This window comes from Calliphora vicina, chromosome 2 (assembly GCF_958450345.1).
Source record: "Calliphora vicina chromosome 2, idCalVici1.1, whole genome shotgun sequence".
Lineage (NCBI taxonomy): Eukaryota > Metazoa > Arthropoda > Insecta > Diptera > Calliphoridae > Calliphora > Calliphora vicina.
Window position 1 is genome coordinate 47,823,315 of NC_088781.1, and position 20,547 is coordinate 47,843,861.

At 31.6% G+C, this 20,547-nt stretch overlaps 1 protein-coding gene across 1 annotated transcript in view; it reads right to left on the minus strand.

Moving 5' to 3' along the window:
* Nucleotides 1-18,740, minus strand: part of qua (quail) — a 48,261-nt gene extending 29,521 nt beyond the window's left edge. The window contains exon 1 of the mRNA XM_065501253.1: nucleotides 18,624-18,740. Within this exon, the coding sequence (XP_065357325.1) occupies nucleotides 18,624-18,662 (39 nt within the window). The 5' untranslated portion in view covers nucleotides 18,663-18,740. The remainder of the gene's footprint in view (nucleotides 1-18,623) is intronic.
* Between the last annotated feature and the right edge of the window lie 1,807 nt (nucleotides 18,741-20,547).

The following is a 20,547-nucleotide window of genomic DNA, read 5'->3' on the forward strand; positions in this document are numbered from 1 at the left end:
TTTTTTTTATTATTTAAACATTTGTTTGGTTTGGTATTAATTGTGATAAAGTGTGATTTTTTTGTTAGCATCTTAAATTGTTTTCAAAATGAATATAATTTGTTTAACAATAAGAAAACAACACAAAAGAGTAAAATTTTGAAAATATTTTGACATTGGTAAGCTTAAATTGTTGAACAATGAGATTGATTCAAGTATATGCTATCACCAGTTCAAAATTAACTAAACATTTTGAGTTTTCCTTTCAAAAGCCATGTCAAACCTACTTACTATTCTAGGAGGAGCTTCAAGTCAATGTTCAATTTAACAAACCAGATAAATATACGAAAAATTAATCCAGGAAGACTGGATTCCTGATGAATACAGGATTCCTGTGTTATATACTGAATGCAGCATAGATGAAAACTATTTTTTTCCGAGTTGTATGGGTAATGAAAGTTAGGAGTCCATCCGTAACCATATAAAAAACTTAGTTACTTCTATCATGTATAGGGAAATGATAAAATGGGCGGTGAAATCTTTCAAACACTTGAAATCTGCAGGGTAAGAAAGCCTTTTTATATATATATATTTTTTCTTGGACCAGCACTCAGAGTATGATCCTACTCATGCAAAGCATTGTGTTGGAAATAGGAAAATAGGTTGTGGGAGGGAGGATAGAGAGAGTAGCGTTTGTAGACATTTGATTTGAATTTTCCTATATTGAAAGTGACAGGAAAGACTTCAGGAGGAAGCTTATTCCACAGTACGGACAGTACGGCTAAAGAACGAATTTTCCCGGTAATGTGTTGTGCGATCCCATGTCCAGTCGACAACGAATTGATGAGCCTTGTCGAAGAACGTGTGTAAAAAACTAAGGGTTTCGGGAACAAGTTACCTAATTTCAGCAGAGCACATAGCATTGTAGTATTGGTAGAACAGTCCACATTGCGACGATGTTCCACATAGTCAATAGAGCTGGATACTCTACTGTCACCGATAAGCATCTTCACCCTCTCCTGTACGCGGTCGAGTAACTCCAAAACAGACTTGAAGCCACACATGAGAGTTGTATTCCATTGTTTTTCAACAACAGACGATACCAAAGATTTTTTCATGTCTGAAGATACTTTTTTGAGATAGACTAGAATCCTGGCATATACCTAAGTAATGAAAAGAGGTGAATGTTGTACTTAAACCCAAAGCGGAGAAGATAAACTACAATACCGCAAAAGACTACACAAGTATTCTCCCATTATTCTGAAAGGCACGTCACGTATTCTTGAAGCGAAGTGGTCGATACTTTTGAGGATACACTTGACAAATAGAAATATGCAATGATTTAGAAAATGAGCATCAGATAACCAACTAGATGGGAAACATTCTTAATGGCGAGTACATTAACTCTAACTAAGGTTCTTAATCGTGAAACTTTTCCCGCGAATTTCCGGTAATGTTTTTTTGGAAATTCAGGGGAAATTCAGTATTATACATAACACACTTGATAAGCATATGGGAAAAATTCTATCTATCTTTCGTAGACTAAAACTCTTCGGATAATTTTCCATTCAGTGTCTAAATAAATAAAGATAAATTAATCCTTATCCTTAATTCATAGATAAATTTAAAGTAATCATAATGGACCGTCCTCACCATAGTGAGGGGGGTATAATGCGTTTGTGCAGATGTTTGTAATGCCCATGGCTGGCTGTCCATGTAAACCTTGTGCGCAGAGTACAGGTCGCAATTTTGAAGATATTTTGAAGCCTATTGAAATTTTCTGAAATCGGTCCATTATTTCACCTAGCTCCCATACAAAGGTCCTCTCGAAATTGGACATTATCGGTCATAAATGTTTAATTTATAAATGTATCTCCACAAATTGAGCTCCAAATAAGTTTTATATATACAAAATTCATGTCACCAAATTTTGTTACGATCGGTCCATAATTAGTCATAGGTCCCAAATAGACCCGCTTCCGAAAATCACTTTAACGTGCATAAATCTCTTAAAAATTTTGGTATATACACAAAATTCAACATAAATAACTTTCATATAGACATAATCACACGACCTAATTTCATGGTGATCAGTCCATAATTGGTCATAGCCCCCATATAAGGCCCACTTCCGAAAATCACTCAAAAATATAAATTAATGAAATTTTAAAAGAAAATTTTTTTTGCTCTTTTACTTAATGTAGGGTATTATATGGTCGGGCTTGACCGACCATACTTTCTTACTTGTTTTAACTTAACTTAATCTGATTAAGAACGAATTGGAATTATTTACCAGAAGATAAAATATTCCTGAATTCAAACCATGGAATCTCGAATGGTGCCTGGTATTTTGGGGGTGATTTTGGGTTCGAAGTTTTTCTGGACTTTGAGTCGAATGATTAAGGGCTTATGTGCATTTTAAACATAAGAAAAAGGGGGGCTCAAATCGTTTTACTTATGATGCTTTGGTCTGGTGGAGGTCAGCGGATACAAATACATGTTACTGCATTCTAAAGAAGATGAATTGACTAACTTCTCTTATTATCTTTAGTGTTGCGATGAGTTCTACTCTGTAAGCCATTCTGGAAATCACTGATCAAGGGACTATTGAGTCTTCAGTTTTGTTATACGGAATAATGCAATCTCAGTCTTCACTGATGGATTGAAGACTCAAACTACCTGACGAATTAAGGAAATTATTTCGGAAACGACGAAATTTGTCTTGTTCCAAATATTACCAACAATTCAATTATGTATTACATGGTAAAGTTAATTGTCCAATTCACAACGTAGTTGTATGTTGTACGTTGTATGATACAACTATTGTAGTTGTGAACGCAGATTTAGCAAAGTCGTATGTTTACCTTGTCAAGCCTTGAAAATTCCAAAAGAAACATATCAAAACAAAACATTCCAGAGCCTATAAATATTTATATAGAAATTATCAACAACATTTGTACAACTATTGTAGATTCAGACGACTTATAACTCATACGACTGTACAACGTCAGTTGTGAATTGAACAAATATGTATATTCACATACATTCAATATCTGGTTCAACTAGGACAACATTATGTTAGATTGTAATGAGTGCCAGGACACGAAGATCTTCTAGGTTACGAAATGTGCGCGCGGAAAGGATTGTCTATGGACGTAATCGATTAACAGACGGATGTTATCGAAGATTAGGTCCTTGAGAAGAGGATACACAGATAGTTTGCGATTAAAACTTGAAGGATAACTAAACTATGGCTATCATCTATGAGTGATATGTAATGAGCCTATTTTGTGGAACTTAAAAATGAATCGATTGAGCTTCTCATGATGTATATGATGGATGTAGGAGCACTGTCTAAAACTTCAATCGTTCAATAGCATATCAAGTTGCCGACTCTATGCAAAGTTAGTGCCGGTTTACACAATGATTTTTTACGACGTCGTTTTTTCGTAATTCTCTTTTAAATTTTTGAGTTTGTGGACAAGGTGGAGTAAAAGCAACTTCAAAAGAGAATTAAGAAAAAACGACGTCATAAGAAATCATGGTGTAAACCGGCACTTACAAGGTCATCCAAATATGCGACAGTTTTTACCATCTTGTTTTCATGTCTGTTCGATAGAGTATTATTCTACTTATTCCTCCAGATAAGACTCTCTCTATGAAAGCGTTCGACTATTAGCCACCTGAGATATACTCCAATAAGGCCACAAAACACTACTCCTTATATAGTATAAGTGACTATTTTATATAACAGAACAGCATCATTTCCAATTGAATCATAATGAAATAATAATTTCCTCTGGGCAGTTGGATGAGATAATTTCGTTTCTAAATTGTAGATCACTGTTTAATTAAAACAAATACAAATGTTTGCAGGTTAATGTTCTATACTAAAAAATGTACAATTAAAAAAAACTTGCTTTCTAAAGAAATTTACCCAAGAATTATGAATACGTATAATGACTTACAACTATTGCGCAAAGTTTACGATAAAATATAAAAAAAATTACTACTACAGTTTTTCATAGAAGACTACTTTCATTTTCCAGAAAAGCAATATAAATTAAAACAAAACTAACTAATGCATGCTTCCCACTAGTATAACTTTCAATTAAATCTTAAGAAATTAATGAATAAATAAAAAACCAAACTTCATTACATGTAGAAAAGAAAAGTGAAGATGTTGAGCTGTGAAGGCAGCAAGCAGCAACATACAATACTATATAATTTGAATGAAATGCAAAAGAAAAACTAAAAAGGTATGCAAAAATTATTCAATAATAAAACACACATACCCAACAATAGAGAAGATGAAATATTTCAGAAAAACTATTGCATGATTAACAAAGATGAATGCAAACAATATCTTACTACAAATCATAAATCTTAAGAAATTTTTAAGAGGCTTTTAGCCTTTATCATGTGTGGTAGAAATAATCGTAGTTTGGTAGTTAGTTGGTAGTTACAAAGGAAAGAAAACCACACAGCTTATTAAATATTATTATTTTATATATACATATATAGAAATACATATGAATGCATTAAAAAAACACCTTTCAAATTTGTGTAAAAAAATAATAAAAATAATTAAATTGTTTAAATGTTGAAAGCTGTTTCTTTTAAGTTTAATTTAAGGTGAAAAGATTCACATAAATTTAATACTAATCATGATTTTAATGACTTTTATTTTTACTTGGTACAAAAAGAAAAAAAAAACTCAAATAAAAAAGTTGTTAAACAGTTTTCAAATCTAAGTCAAACCACATTTATAGTCGTAAAATATGTTTTTTTTAATGCCACCATAATTGTAATGAAATATGTTTGGTTTTTTACGTTTATTAATGTTTTAATGTAAAATTGCTCTATTATCTGGTTGGAAAAGTAGAAGAAAGAAATTATAGAAATGTTTTTAATACAAAATTTATTCTACAATATCATTTATCTATTGGTTGAGGATATTCTAAAATTAGGGGCATTCAGAGTTTAAGAGTTAGACCAAAAACTGAATTGATAGGTTTAGTTAAAGTTGGTTCACTCGGAGGTCATTCATTCGATAAGCACTTTCGAATTGAACTGATGACCTCATATTATTCTGAGTATCTGGGTTTAGTTTTTATAAGAACTTGGGGAGTCTGAATACTCAGGATAGATCAAGTAAGGACATTGATCGATCAATTGGATTTTCAAAACGGTTTTTAAACTCATACTGTTGTAAAGGGTTAAACTATGTAATTTAGACAGATGAGCATTGTAAGACTTTGGAGAAGATTCCACCATCAATTGAGATTCCTATAACTGGGGCTGAAATCTGGAGGCAGAGCGTACTTGTGATTATCGGGACCTTAACCACCCAAGGCAACACGAAGAAAGAGGGTAAGATTAGGGTAGGTTTCTTTGTGTAGAAACTACCTGGCACTTATAGTGTATTTGGTAAAACCCGGTTCTAGTTCTAACACGTTTCTACGAAAGGAACCTTCAATCAATTTAAAATGTCATTGTCATGAAAGATGCTTAATTGCCACCATTTAGATACTCTTCTAGAGGTCTAAGATCATATCTTATTGAACTTGATCAGTGTTAAGTAAAAAACGTAAACGCTATTTGCAGCCCAAGTTTTTTGAACTCTATTCAATGCAATAAGAAGGTAATTGAAATCTGCGAAAAGAAATTCACGATTAAATTTCTCCAAATCTATTGAGAACATGAAAGACTCCGCATGATTCAGCAAGCTTTTGTCCAGGGGGCACTTTAATCAGATCTATGTAAAAAGGGATTAAGACTCTTGGTTGGAATTTTCAGTTTAATGTCTCGTTTATCTGCTCTGGATACTGGAGATCTTGAACGTATGGATACACAAGGATCTTGAACTTGCTATATTCGTTCATAAACCACCAAACCTCTGACTACTACCTCAAACTACGGACATTGATAGGATGTTCAAAGTTCTTATTCCTTCCAGAATTGATCGATATGCATCCAAGCAGACTTGGAATTCCCTTCAACAGTTATTGCCGCAGCTGTTTGAACCGAGGAAAGTAAGAAACAGTTTTTCACCTCGTCTTTAAATGTCCGGCTCTTCATTTGTTTACGTATATATACAAAACGATCTATCTGATCCATCGGTTATCAAACTTTATGACCTTATCAGATATCTGAATCAGAGCAGTAAATGAATCATTCATTTTTGAATTAATTCGAAAATCATTTATGCACTGAATTAGCAAATTTTTAATTAATTCTTTTCACACAAAAAAAAAAGCAGGACAATTAAAAGTCATATTCTCATAGGTTTCATTGCAAATCCATCGTAAAATTTTTCAAAACTACCAATATGTTTTGGACAACATTAAGAATAGTATTTAAGGATACATATTTTTTACAAATTTGGATGTCTGTTTCGAAAACAAATTCTTTAGAGGATCATTGGTAAAAATGGTAATTTTTGGAATGGTACACGTAACATACTATACAGGTTTGGTATGATCCTCTAAAGAATTTTTACAAAAATATTTTTTTTTTGAAAGTCAATATTCTCAAATCCCAAAATTAGTTCAGCTAATCCACTACTAGTGCATCATTAGGGACCCCTTGGACTACCAAACCTATATAGTGTGTTACGTGTACCATTCCAAAAATGGCCATTTTTACCAATGATCCTCTAAAGAATTTTTTCAAAAATCATTATTTTTTGAAAGTCAATTTTCTCAAATCCCAAAATTAGTTCAGCTATCCCACTACTAGTGCATGATTAGGGACCCCTTAGACTACCAAACCTATGTAGTATGTTACGTGTACCATTCCAAAACTGACCATTTTTAACAAAGATCCTCTAAAGAATTTGTTTTCGAAACAGACATCCAAATTTGTAAATTCTATAAATATTTTAGATATTTCATTATTATAGCCCTCATGGAGTACCACTTCAATATAGTTTCGGTCATGGACTTGGTTCCATTCTCCTGTATTAGCCTCCTAAATATACTATCTCTGTTAAATGCATAACAGTGCACTGTTAACTACAAAATAAGCTCTGTTACAAAATGTGGTTTGTGTCTCTACTATTTAAATACGAATGTATCTTCACACACATTAAAAGGTAACGTGTAGTCCAGTTGGATACGTATTTTAAGGGTAAGGATACACAATGCTGGAAAACACATTTAAAAGAATTTGTGGTGAATTAAGAATTCGGATTGTTTTTTTAAATATTTTCCCTCACTGTTGGTCATGTCTCCAAATTAGAAATGTGATATTAAAAATGTTAATATCTGCAATATCCCGCACATTATTTTACATTAAAGCAATTAACCTTGATTAATAGTTATTTGTTTATAATTTATTTCTAGGAAATCATTATTGCTAAACAAATGAAAGAAAACTATTATTGAATTTTTATCTAAATTGAAATATGCATGAAACTATGAAGAGCAGCATGCTCTCTATAAAATGAAATCAAATTCATTAACTTATCTTTAAACGAAATGTTTATGACAAGATCATAAACAGAAATTAATTAAAATATTGCATTGAATATGTATAACAACTCTTAAAAGTGTTGATATGGAGAAAAAGCGAATAATTATAGAAAGGGTACGCTACAATAGGAATATATTTGAGAACGATATCAATAAAGAGGGAAATAATAAATATTTTATTATATATGAGGCTATCAGTGCAAAAGTGGTGTAACCCAAACAAAGAAGAAAAGTTATTCCACCTCGAATCGGTTGTAAAAGCGGTCGGAAATTACTGGAATTTTTATGAAGATTCTCCGAAAATTATTGGACTAATCACGTTCCTTTCCATACAGCATTTTTAAGTCTATTTTAGCCATTAACGAATAAACAAACATTTCATTAACGATTTGTTTAACAAAACAATGTTCAAGAACATGTTTAAATTCAGCAGTTAGTTATTTTGTTCCAAAGAAATTGAAAAAAAGAATCTCATGCAAGAAAGAAAAAAAAGAGTAGCAATAACCATTTTTTATTAAGCTGAACAGCACACATTTAAAATAGATTAATTTCAATGTCAGACGTGATCATTTGATGTTCTGTTTTTCATTATTATTTATGTTTCACCTCCGTTTTGCTGTCGCGATACAAAACACCCTTTTGAGAAATTGAATATTTTCAAGTTCCATTGCAAGAAAGTACGTTGAAATACATAGAAAAAAGAAAAGAAAGTTCAATGGGAAATATGATGAGGTTCAATTTCTAGATTGGTTAGTTTCTATGGTTTATTTCCTGCCATTATGAATAATTAAGTCAAAGTTAAAGAATGATTTGTTTATTAAAAACAAAATTGAAATGATTCATTTGGTTAAATAAGAACTTTTTGTGAGAAGAAAACTTTTACAAGAGGAAGTGGTTGGTTGTATATTTCTTTGTTTTTTTCTTTAAGATTGGAAAGTAAATTGAGGGCAATGGGTTTGTATGTAACTAAAGAAAAAAATAAATAAAACAAAATAACAGTGGCTAGTTTTAATGATCTAATGTTGGATTCTTTAGAAGCTCACTCCCTCTTAGGTTTTTCTTTATTCTCACCGCTTGCGTGTGTAATTTTTAATATTTTTTTTTTTGGTTTTGGTTTTTAACTTACTTTTTACTTTAACTTACTATTTACTATTTTATTGGTATCTATGTATTTAGAAAGGGCTATCCATTCGATCTAGAAAGAAGTGGTGTTTTTATGTTTATTTTATGGCCACTACTTCACATCAATGCCAGAAGTCCAGGTATATACCTTAATTACAAAGATTTTTTTCTGTTTCTTTTGCTTTTAATGTGTAACAACTTAATATTTTTATTTTTTCTATTTCCCATTTAAAATTTGGTTGTATTAATAAAGATAACACAACCACTACAAAGTAAACTGCAGTTTTTGGTTAAAAAGTACTTTTAGACATGTGTGAAAAATATAATATTTTGGGAAAAGTAGTAAATTTTTTTTTAACGATCACTCGTAAAAAAAATCGTTAAAATGCATTAATATTTTCTTAATTTTGGAAATTGTTCATAGCTTTTCCTAAACGTTTTAATTTGTTTTTTAAAGAGGAATAGTTTTTAGATTGTCTCTATTGCCTAAATCAGGCAAATCCATAAAGGGCCGAGAAGAAGTACTTTTTTAGGCATTAACGGAGATTGCTGCAAAGGCAGAGTTATATCTGTAGTATTGTAAAATCAACCTGTAAATAACCTTTATGTCTACATTTGTAGCATTTTTGCAGAAAAAGTTGAATAAAAAAAAATTTCCACAACAGCAGTGTCCGAAATTTTCAGTAGCTTCCTAAAAATCAATTCTAAGAACTTTTGACCACTAACACGTTAAACAAATAATTTACAGCCGGTAGTCTACAAATGTAAACATCATATAAAATGTATGGCAATTCACATCACTCTTTTACTCAACTCAATTTTTTTGGAATGCGGCGAACATGTCTTTTAGTATTAGGAGGCAGTTTTTTAACATCGTCTTGGCGCGTTGGTTAAAAATACAATACTATCAAGCTTTCCAATCTACATAATCAAGCAATTCGAATCCGTGCTCATAATGTGTTTCGTAGATCTGTTGGCCCATTTCGTGCAACCAAAGGGCTCATCGAATCAGTCGTATTTGATTTGATGCTCGAACAAATTCGGATTGATACTAATGCAAAATCCATGAAAACGTTTAAAAAGTGGAATGAACAAAACCGCACCGTAAAGGAGTGGGTGTGGAATTAGGTGACAAATATTGAATTGAGAGCATTCATTGGGCTGTTATTTTGGGCAGACGTTTATAAATAAAACGATAAAGATACATATGTATTTTGAAGTACGGAAGCAGTTTGTTATTATCGTAATACCGAAATGACCATACTAGAGCAGCTCGACTTGGTAACGATAAGGCTGCTCCAATTTCTGCATTATAGGCTCTAATGAACAACAATCTTCGCCGGTACTATCAACCATCGGGAAGAACTAGATTTATGCAGTACATCCCATTCATTCAAAGTATGGTACAAAAGGCTGGCTCGCATGCGATGCAAAGTCATTCTATCCTCTGAACAGCGATATTTATACAGGAATGATCTGAAATGCAAATCGTTAACGACATTCTCTCCTCCAGAAGAGAGTTGAATCTGGGTAGGCATTTGATGTCCAAAAATCTCCATCTTCTTGGTAAAATGAAAGGAGACCGATCATAAGAGTCTACAGTTTTTCTCGAATCAAAGTTTGCGTAGGTGTCCTACGTGATAAGAAAGGGGAAAGCAGTTGTACAACTTTCCAGTACGCCGGAAGAAAAACAAGCCACAATATATCCTTGACTACAACGCAGCCAAAGGAGGCTTCAATGCGATGGACAAAATGCTTTCTCATATTCAACTAAAAGCAAAACTTTGTGCTGGAAATGTTTTCTTAACTTGCTAGATATAAGCGCTCCCGACGTATTCGTTATATATTTGGAAAACAAGGACCAATCAGACAAACGACGAAAGTTCCCGCCAAGCCTTGGAGAACAACTCTTCATGCCACCAATTGACCAGCACTCTGAAAATCCAAGGGTATTAGGCCATGCTCCTCCAACTCCCCTGGCTATTGAAATTACACTCGGTAGTGCGTTTTTTCATATGTTTACATAGTTTTCCATACAAATACATATGTATTTGCTACAAATGTAAACTTCCGATCGCCAAGGTAATTTTACAATCCCGAGGACATAAAGGGAATATCAGAGGCCCTAAGTGTACAACGAAAAACAAACTGGAAGAAGAATTTACTGAAGAGTAATCACACAAATTAAAATTTTGACATAGGCTGGATAATGAAAAAGATTTTGACAAGAGTTACTCATCAGTGCGCGGACTCCCCCCCTGACGATGTCATAAGGGTTTATTGCGAACTTTGGGACTTCTGTACTGCTCTTCAGGCAGTAATTACTGATTATTCGCTGAGGTATTTACTGATAGCAAGGCTGCCGTTAACGGAATAGCGGGCATCTTCACGACATCTAGGTTAACCGAGGAATGCATGTTATCCCTGAATGATATAGCGAGACATTCTAGGATAACGCTTATATGGGTCACTGGACACGATGGAAATCAGGGTAATCGTATAGCAGATGAATTGGCCAAAAGGGATGCGATGATGGATGAAGAGGCGATTGATCCCTATTCTGGTATTTCCCTTGTTAAATGCAAAATGGTTGTACAGCTCAAACTATATGAGACTACACAAAACAGGTGGATTATTGAACTATCCTGTGCTATAACGTGGTTGACTTGGCTTGTATATGATGCTGGTAGGACGAATCTACTTATGGAATTCCGTCGTGAGCAAATAAGGCTAATTGTTTCCATAATTACAGGACACTGTATAATTGGGACACATTCTAGAATACTGGGACTACGGTACAACAACTACTGTAGAAGCTGTCATAATGACGAAGAGGTGGAGACAGTATCTCAACTATTCTGCCGATGACCGGCTCTGACAAACTTGAGGGAACGTATCCTCGGAATTCCATTCCTATCGTGTTTGGATGAGCTATCATGGATGAATCTAAGACGAATCCACTCCTTCATCAGATAATCTGGATAATGGCATCTGTTTTGAATGGACCCAAGTGAGATGCTTGACGAGTGGCTGCCCATAGAACCTAACCTAACTCATTACTCGCAAATAAAATCTGTTTCAAGGAAATGTTCCAAAATATTAGTATTTGCAGATAACTTTGTGCTCTTTCTCAAAGGGACGTGAAGATGGAATCCACCCTAGGCGTATTGAATGAATTGATACTTTTTACCAAGTTAGATTCCGCAATTTAGAACCTCGATTAAATGATATTACTGTGGAATTATCAAAGGAAGACAAGTATCTTAATTAAGCTTTTATGAGATTAGAATCTTTGAAAGAAATGGACACAAACCTATCTTTCGATTATATACAAGCTTTAGGGACTAATCTCTCCAAATTATATACAAGGAGCAGTGACCAGCCTGATGAGTAAAGGCAGGTCAATTTGTATTACAATAATTAATGGCAATGAAGTATCTCAGTTCGCATGCGATGAGGTTGAATCGGTAACTGACTTCGCGTAGCTACACGTAGCTCATTCCTATAACCAATTTTGAAAAACCAGAAAATGATGACTGATCTGCAAACTCTTTCCTCCAGTATTTCAGTCTTATGTGATGTTTAAAATATAGATACAGGTTCGGGAATTTGGTGACTTTGATTTTTCATCTTATGGTTTGTGTTTCACTATTCTATTGGTACTACAATGGAATGTTTTCTGATAAAATTTGGGGAGAACTTGTTCCTGATACTCTTTGTGTTGTTATGTTGAACAAACTTTAAGCAGACGTCTTCCCTGTCAATTTAATTTTAGTAAAGTTCAAGTCCACCCTTCCATAACATATATTCCTAGTTCCAAGATAATGCTTTGCATAAGTATGGTTCATCCCCTGAGAAAGAAACAAAATTAAATACCTACATGTATTTTTCAGACGGAAATCTACGCTATCGGTCCAACTGCAAAGTGAAATCAGCAATATGTCGTTCGTTTATATTACTGAGGAGTATATCGCAGCAATCAAGACCCTCAATGTTAAGGTCGAATTGTTCACTGGATTGCATATAATAACTGGCTTAAGCAAACGATACAATTAATGTTGAATTAATTTGGGTTCCTGGGCATGATGACGTAGATCAAAAGAGGTCCACGATCCGATCCGGTATCAAAACTCCTCATTGGTTAGGAAAAGGACCAAGAGGTTAGTATAGGACACTACAGGTATGTTAAATTTTTAAAACGATCCCATTTCTTCGTTTGTGTTTGAAAACTATACAAATCGGACTAACCGTTTAGAAATTACAGATTTATTTCCTTCTTTTTTACTGTGCGGCGGTGGTATCTGTCTGTTGACTCCTGTCAAAATTTGAACAAGCTGCTTCATTTAGTTTGTGTTTGACTGCCATTGATAGCAGACTACCTCGTGACTTGAGGAGAAAATGGAAAAAGTGAAATTCGCATTATTTTTTTCCGGAAAAAAATGATCACTCAAACCAAGTCTAAGCTTGTCAAATACTATGAGAACTCTGCACCATCAATTTCAATGGTAAAAAAGTGGTTTATTGAATTTCGTTGTGGCCGTACAAACACGGAAGATGTCGAAAGTTCTGGATGCTCAGTTGAGGACTCTACACCTGAAACAATTGAAAAAAATCACGATACGGTGATGACCGATCGGAGATTGATATTGCGAGATATTGTGGAAGCCATAAAGATCTCACATGATTCAGTGAATTAAATTTTGGGTATGAGAATGTATCATAAAAAAAAATTGAAGAAACGTTGGACAAAGTGCATAAAGCTCAACGAAGACGACATATGTTGAAAAATTACATAATTTTTTTTTCCAAAAACCTGTGTTTCATTCAAAAAGGCATGGACTTTATGACCCATGGTAAATGGTCCTTCTGTTCAATATTTAAAAAGAATTGGTCTTTGGTTTAAAACTTTAATTTAAAATATTTTATAACTTGTTTAAAACAATATAAAGGAAAATGTTTTAAATTATGCAATGATCGATCCTTCATTTTAAACCCCCTATTGTTTACAACAATTTCCCAAATTATATTTCAATTCAATTTCGCGCAACATTAGCTAAATGTAAATGCGGTTTTGTATTTAAATAAATTTAAATATCTTCCGCATTTTTTCTCATTTATTTTAATATAATTTTTTGTAATAGAAATGATAATTATTAAACATAATTTGCATAAAATTAAAAAATAGAAAATTACTAAAATTAAACAAATAGAAACACACACTCACTCTTTCACAAATAATTTAATATAGATCATGCAAATGTTTTTGATAATGATGATGGTGAGAAAGAAACGAATGATTTAGAGAGAGAGTTAGTGAATGTTTTGTGATTTGAAAATTACAAAAATGTTTTTGTTTTTTATTATTTTGGTTTAAAAAAAAGTTAAATGAACTTGAGGTGCTAAAATTGGCCATAATTATCATGATGTAACCTTTTAACTAAAGTTTCATGGCAGAGTTGTACAAAAGTATTCAAACAAAACTATTGCCACAATAACAACAATTTATAGTACACAGACGAACAATAGTTGTTGTTGAGGTATTACGACAAAGAAATTAAATGTTTTTTTTTCTTTGGCCGCTTACAGAAAAATAAAAAATAATTTAAATGTTTGTTTTAAACAAAAAAGACGTTTGTTATAAACCCCGAACCACCAAATCTTAAAATCCCACACTGTCAGTGGTGGAAAATAATGAAAAGGGAAAAAATAATTTTATTGTTTTTGGTTATTTTTTACATCTTCTTGTTTGTGAAATAGGAAAATTTGTACATAATTGAAATTCATAACGAAGAGTTTTATTTTATTTTTTTTTTTTAAATTAAGAAACAAATAAAACTAAACGTATAATTTAAATATCAAACTGCCGTTAGAGGAGTTGTTGTAAATCAAGCCATAGATAAAGATGCTTTCTGTTAAACATAAATTACAGAAGCCATTACAATTTCTCATCAGCGGGCGAATAACAATAGTTTTCTTGACTTTTTTGCTCAAAATTAAGTGTCTTGAGTAGGTTGAGTCACGGCAACCACTACGTAGAAAACATCAATCAAAATGATTAAACCTACAAATGATGAAAAGGGGCAGCGGAGAGTTTAGTTTAGATATTCTATATTTAATTATGTAAGTGATGATACTTACATTATACAAAAATAGGTCAACCAGTGCTGCCTTGGTAATAAATTTATAAGGGTTTTATTTATTATATAATCTAATAACTAGGTTACTAGTCTAGTTCTTGATACCTCACATTGGTCGTTCACTATCAGTTTGTCTACTCAAATTAGGGCAATTCAGACATGTAAAATTTTTAAACACTTGCGATTTTGTTTGGTTTATCTAAAATTAATAATTTTAATATATTCTTAAAGCCTATAAAAAACCAGTAAGATTTTATGGTCAGTCAAACCCGACCGGATCAATTATGGACCGATTATTTCAATATTAGCTTGACCCGGTACGCTTTGCTATCCGGGTCAAGCTAACATTGAAAGGGTTTTATAAAAAAAATACTTGAATGTAATTAATACCGGGATTTCCACGCCAAGCCCTCTAATCCAATCCCGCCCATTTTCAGCCAAACTCCATTTTGTGATAAGAAATTAATATGCTCAAAGCTTAAATACTTTTGCGATTATACACTGGTGCATATTCCTATAAACGCACTTAATTTTTTTTCCGTATTTTTGTTATATCTTTGTTGTTCTCATCCAAAAGCAAAATTTAACTTTTTTAATGAGAGGCAACTTGACGGTACTTTTTGAAAGTAAACAAGTCTTTTTTCTTATTCTTGTTGTTTGCCTTAATTATGCGATCAAATATTCTTGGTGCTATTTTAAGTGGAAGATTCGTTAAACAGACGTGAAATTTGTTTTTAAAAAAGTTACCAATTTTAGTTTTTTTTCAACCAAAGGTTCGTTTCCAATAGTAACATCTTAATTTACTGCAACTTTTTCTATTTGAATCAATAAATTTCATCACTTTTAAAGATGTCCAAGGGAAGTTTTTTGTCCGATCAAGAAAAGATTCAAATTACATTTTTTCACGACCAAGGATGTTCCAATAGAGAAATTGGAAGTAAAATCGATCGTTCGGAAAGTGTGGTACGAAATTTCTTAAAGAAAGGTCAAAATTATGGAGTTTGAAAACTTACAAAGGGAAATACAAAACTAACAAGAAGACAAATTATCTAATAAAACAAGAAGCAACCCGCAACAAATTGAATTCCACACAAATAAAGAATAAATTGAATCTTCCAGTGGCTTCCAAACACTTTGCACACATTTTACGAAACGATGAAAACATAAAATGGAAAAAGCCGAAATGTAAACCAATGCTAAAAAAGCACCATAAAGAAAATCGTCTAAAATTCGCATGAAAATATATGAAATGGACAGATGAGTGGAAAAAAGTAATTTTCTCTGACGAAAAAAAATTTAATTTAGACGGTCCTGACTCGTACTCATGCTATTGGCACGATTTGAGATCAAACGATGTTCGGATGTCGAAACGTAATTTCGGGGCAGCGTATTCTGCAGTTGGCAAGTCTGTTTTGTTCCTACAAAAATGAATAGTGCGATTTATAACGAACTGTTGGAAGATGCTCTTCTCTCATTTATGGATGAAAAAATGGATGAAGATTGCATATTCCAACAAGATAATGCTGCAATCCATGTTTCAAAGCAATCGAAATCTTGGTTTAATGAACATAGTCCAGTCCGGACTTAAACCCAATGGAGAACTTGTGGGGATACATGGCCCGTAAAGTTTATGCAAATAATGCCCAGAATGAATGCATAATGACTGTGACAGAGCTGAAACTAAGAATTAAACAAGTCTGGGAGGAAATTGATTCCAATCTGCTTAAAAAAATTAGTGGAATCAATGCCAGACTGTATTTTTGAAACAATCCATAAAAAGGATCATGTGACAGAGCTGAAACTAAGAATTAAACAAGTCTGGGAGGAAATTGATTCCAATCTGCTTAAAAAAATTAGTGGAATCAATGCCAGAATGTATTTTTGAAACAATCCATAAAAAGGATCATTCACACATTATTAATAATGCTACAGTGGCCCATAAATTAAAGTGCGTTTATAGGAAAATACCCTTAAAAATGGCTGTTAATCTCGAAAATTAAGTTAAACAATATTTTAAGTGAAGTCTTAAATAATTTAATAAACAAATTTGTAGCCCCCTAAATATGTTCATGTTTAATTTTTAAAATCTTTTTTAAAAAAAAGTAGTGTGCATTTATAGGAATATGCACCAGTGTAGTTCTTCAGATATAAGAAATAAACAATTTACATCGTATGGGAGGTGTAAAATGCTAAGGATGTTCTTCGGACAAAGTTTGAAGACTTCCAAAATAATAGTTCTCCAGATATTGGAAAATAACTATTTACTTTCTATGGGTGGTGTCACACCCTCTGTTCCGATCCGTCCCGTTTTCGGTTAAACGTTATGCAGTGATAAGAAATTGAAAGTTTGAATATTGTCACAATTATAGTTCTGCAGATATTCGAAAATAACTATTTACTTTGTATGGGTGGTGCCACGCCCATTTATAAAATCACCCCAATTTTGAGAAAAGCAGTGCACAATGATAGTTCATCAGATATTCCATATTAACTATTAATTTTGTATGGGAGGGAGCCAAGCCCATTTAAAATGTCAAAATAAAAAGTAGTTTATTAGTCGTTTCAAATACGGTAAAAATTTCTAGAGGATCGGACCATATGGTACAAACAAACAAATAAACAGTTTTTACCTCCTTGAACGTAGACTTTTGAAATGTACTTTTTAAATACTTATTTTTGTGACTATAGTGTGCTAAACTAAAAATGTTTTGCTTTTAAACAAATATTCAATATTTATCCCTTTATGATCCAAGTTATGAAAAAGATGCTTCCAAGTATTGATGCTTCCAGGTAAGAATCTATATATGTTCCAAATTTCAATGGCATCTGTTCATCCGTTTAGTATTTATTGTTTAAGAACAAAAGGTACCAATTTCACAGGTTTTCCCCCTGTTTAGTCCCTTATGGTCCAATTATTGAAAAAAGAGATAGCTTATTGACGCTTACAAGTAAGGATCTATCTACATTCGGTTCAACCGTTTAGGCGTGATTGTCAAACAAATAATATTTGATGAATAATATCGAAATCAGAATAAGGCACTTATTTGTGTTGAATTTTGTTTGGCTATCAACGCTTTTAACACATTTATGCTACTTAAAGTGATTTTCGGAATTGGGCCGTATATGGGACCTATAACTAATTATGCACTGATAGTCATACAATTAGGTGATATGATTGTATGACTCTGTGATATGATTGTATGGCTCGGTTGCTATTTAAAATCGAGAAAATCGGTTGAGATATAAGGAAAAAACCAGGACAACCTCGATTTTTGCCCTATATTTGGATTACTAAGTCATTAATATAGACAATATGGATATCTAATGATAGATAGATATTTCAAAGACCTTTGCAACGACGTATATAAGACCATAGTTGGACCTACAATGGGTCAAAATCGGAAAAAATATTGTTTAAGCCGATATTTTTTTCACCAAAATTTTTTTTCGTTAAATATTAAAAAAAAAATTAAGAACAAAAAAAAATTTTTTAAATTAAAAAAAAAAATTTTAAAATTTAAAAAAAAATTCGAAACATTTTTTTCCAAAAAATTAAAAAAACAACTTTGAAAAAAAAAATTAATTTTGTTTACCTAAAAATATTTAAAATTTTTATTTTCAAGTATAATTTGGTGAAGAGTATATAGATTCGGCAAAGCCGAATATAGCTCTCTTGCTTGTTAAATTTATCATTTTGTGGGGAAATTTTATTTTATAAAAATTGATTATAAATATGGTTGTGAGTGTTTTTGAATTGTACCAAATGTATATTTGTAGGTAGGCAGTCACTAATTCGAAAGATAAATACTGCATGGCTTAGGGTTAAATTATAATAATAATAAAAATATCAATCACTCATTTAATGCCAAAAAAGTAATAAATAATAATTATTTAGTTGCTAATTTCTTACCTGTTGTATAAAATTATATTGTATTGCCTTTGTGGCCATGTTTGTATTTGCAAATTGTAATTATTAATAGATAATTCAATTAAATATTCTTTTCATATAAATATGTTAATTTTTTTCCAATAATTAAATAAACTTGTTTATTTTCCTCTCTAAAATTCTTCTTTGGTTTTAAAACACCTTTAAATAGAGGGAAATGACAAAAAAGAGACAGATAGATATATTTGTTAGAATTTTAAACTCAAAAACCGTTATATTTTACAATAAATAGTGATAACAACAATAATATTCACTCAAAACATTAATTTTAACACTTGGACAGCTCTCTCATATGTTTACACTAAGTGTCACGGGAGTACATACGACATACATGTGCGAAATGTAAATATGTATGTAAATAATTGTGTTAGAACAATTATAACTTTGAGGCCAAATAAAATGTCAGTGTTTTAAAAATACTTCTTTTCTATTAATGCAATTTTAAACTGAAGCTTTTTATTATTTTGTTAATTATGTACACTTTTTGTTGCCACTTGTTGATTCTTTTATGTTATTTTCGTGCTCTGGGGGGGCTACTAACTACATGAATTTCCTTTTGTAATTTCGAAATTTATTTCAGTTCAACTCTTTGTTTCTATTGTAGAATATGACCGCTACGTTTCAATTTGTATTTAAAACTAAATTGTCGAAAACATAGTTTTGTTGTTGATGGTTTGTCCAAAGGTATTTTATTTTTTTTTTATTTTTTTGTTTATGTGTTTCATTTATTTTTCTCTTTTTTTTATTTTCTTCTTACTTTTCCAACTTCATGTTAAATAATCACTCTGTTTTTAATACGAGTATTGTTGTTGGTTGGTTGGTTGGTTAGTTAGTTTTTGTTGTTGTGATAATTTTGTCATTGTTGTTGTTGCCGTTTAGTGTAATACTGTATGGGGATGACCAAAATTAGATGTTATTTCTTGTCTATATTATGTGCTTGCTTTTCCTTTGCCATTTTATGTATGTTTGGTTATAATTTTGCATATTTTGTGTACCCTACACCCGGGTAGGGTTGGTAATGGACAATTTTTGTTAAATGATGGGGAATGTGAACATATAACTACTACTTGTTTTATCAATTAGTAAACTGTCTAACGAAATATAAAACAAGTAAGTATGTACATATATTCGGCTATGCCGAATCTTATATAATCTTCACCAAATTATACTTTAAAATACAAATTTTAAATATTTTTAGGTAAACAAAATTTTAATTTTTTTTTATTTCAAAATTTTTTTTTGAAAATTTTTAATTTTTTAAATTTATAAGTGAAAAAGATGTATGAAAAAAATTTTTTTTGTATACTTTATACTTTAAAATCAAAATTTAAAAATTTGTTTTTGAAAATTTAAAAAATTTAATTTTTGTTGATTTCTTAAAAAACGTTTTTTTTTAAATTTATTAGTGAAAAAAATTTATGACCAAAAAATTTTTTTGTTAAAAAAATTCAAGTTTATTATTTTTCTGTTTATCTTTATTTCTTCATAAAAATGTTTGAAATTTGGTATTTGTATTAAGAATAACATAACCGGTCGATAAATATTTCGATGTTCAAGTACAGGGTTGGTCAAAAAAAAAGTATCAAAAAATTGCATTTAAGCGGCTGAAATTTATTCCAAAAATAAAGAATAAAAAAAATCGGTCATTAAAATTTCGGATTACATATACAGGATTTGTCCAAACAATCATGGACGTTTTAAAAGCATCGAAAAAATTAGGTTATTCGTGTAAATGCCTGAAATTTAGTCCAAAAATGAAGAATAGCATAAGTGATTGAAAAAAATTTCGGAATACATATACAGGGTTTGGCCAAACAAACGTGGACATTTTGAAATTATCGAAAAAGTTAGGTTATTCATGTAAAATTTTAAATTTGGTGTACATTTA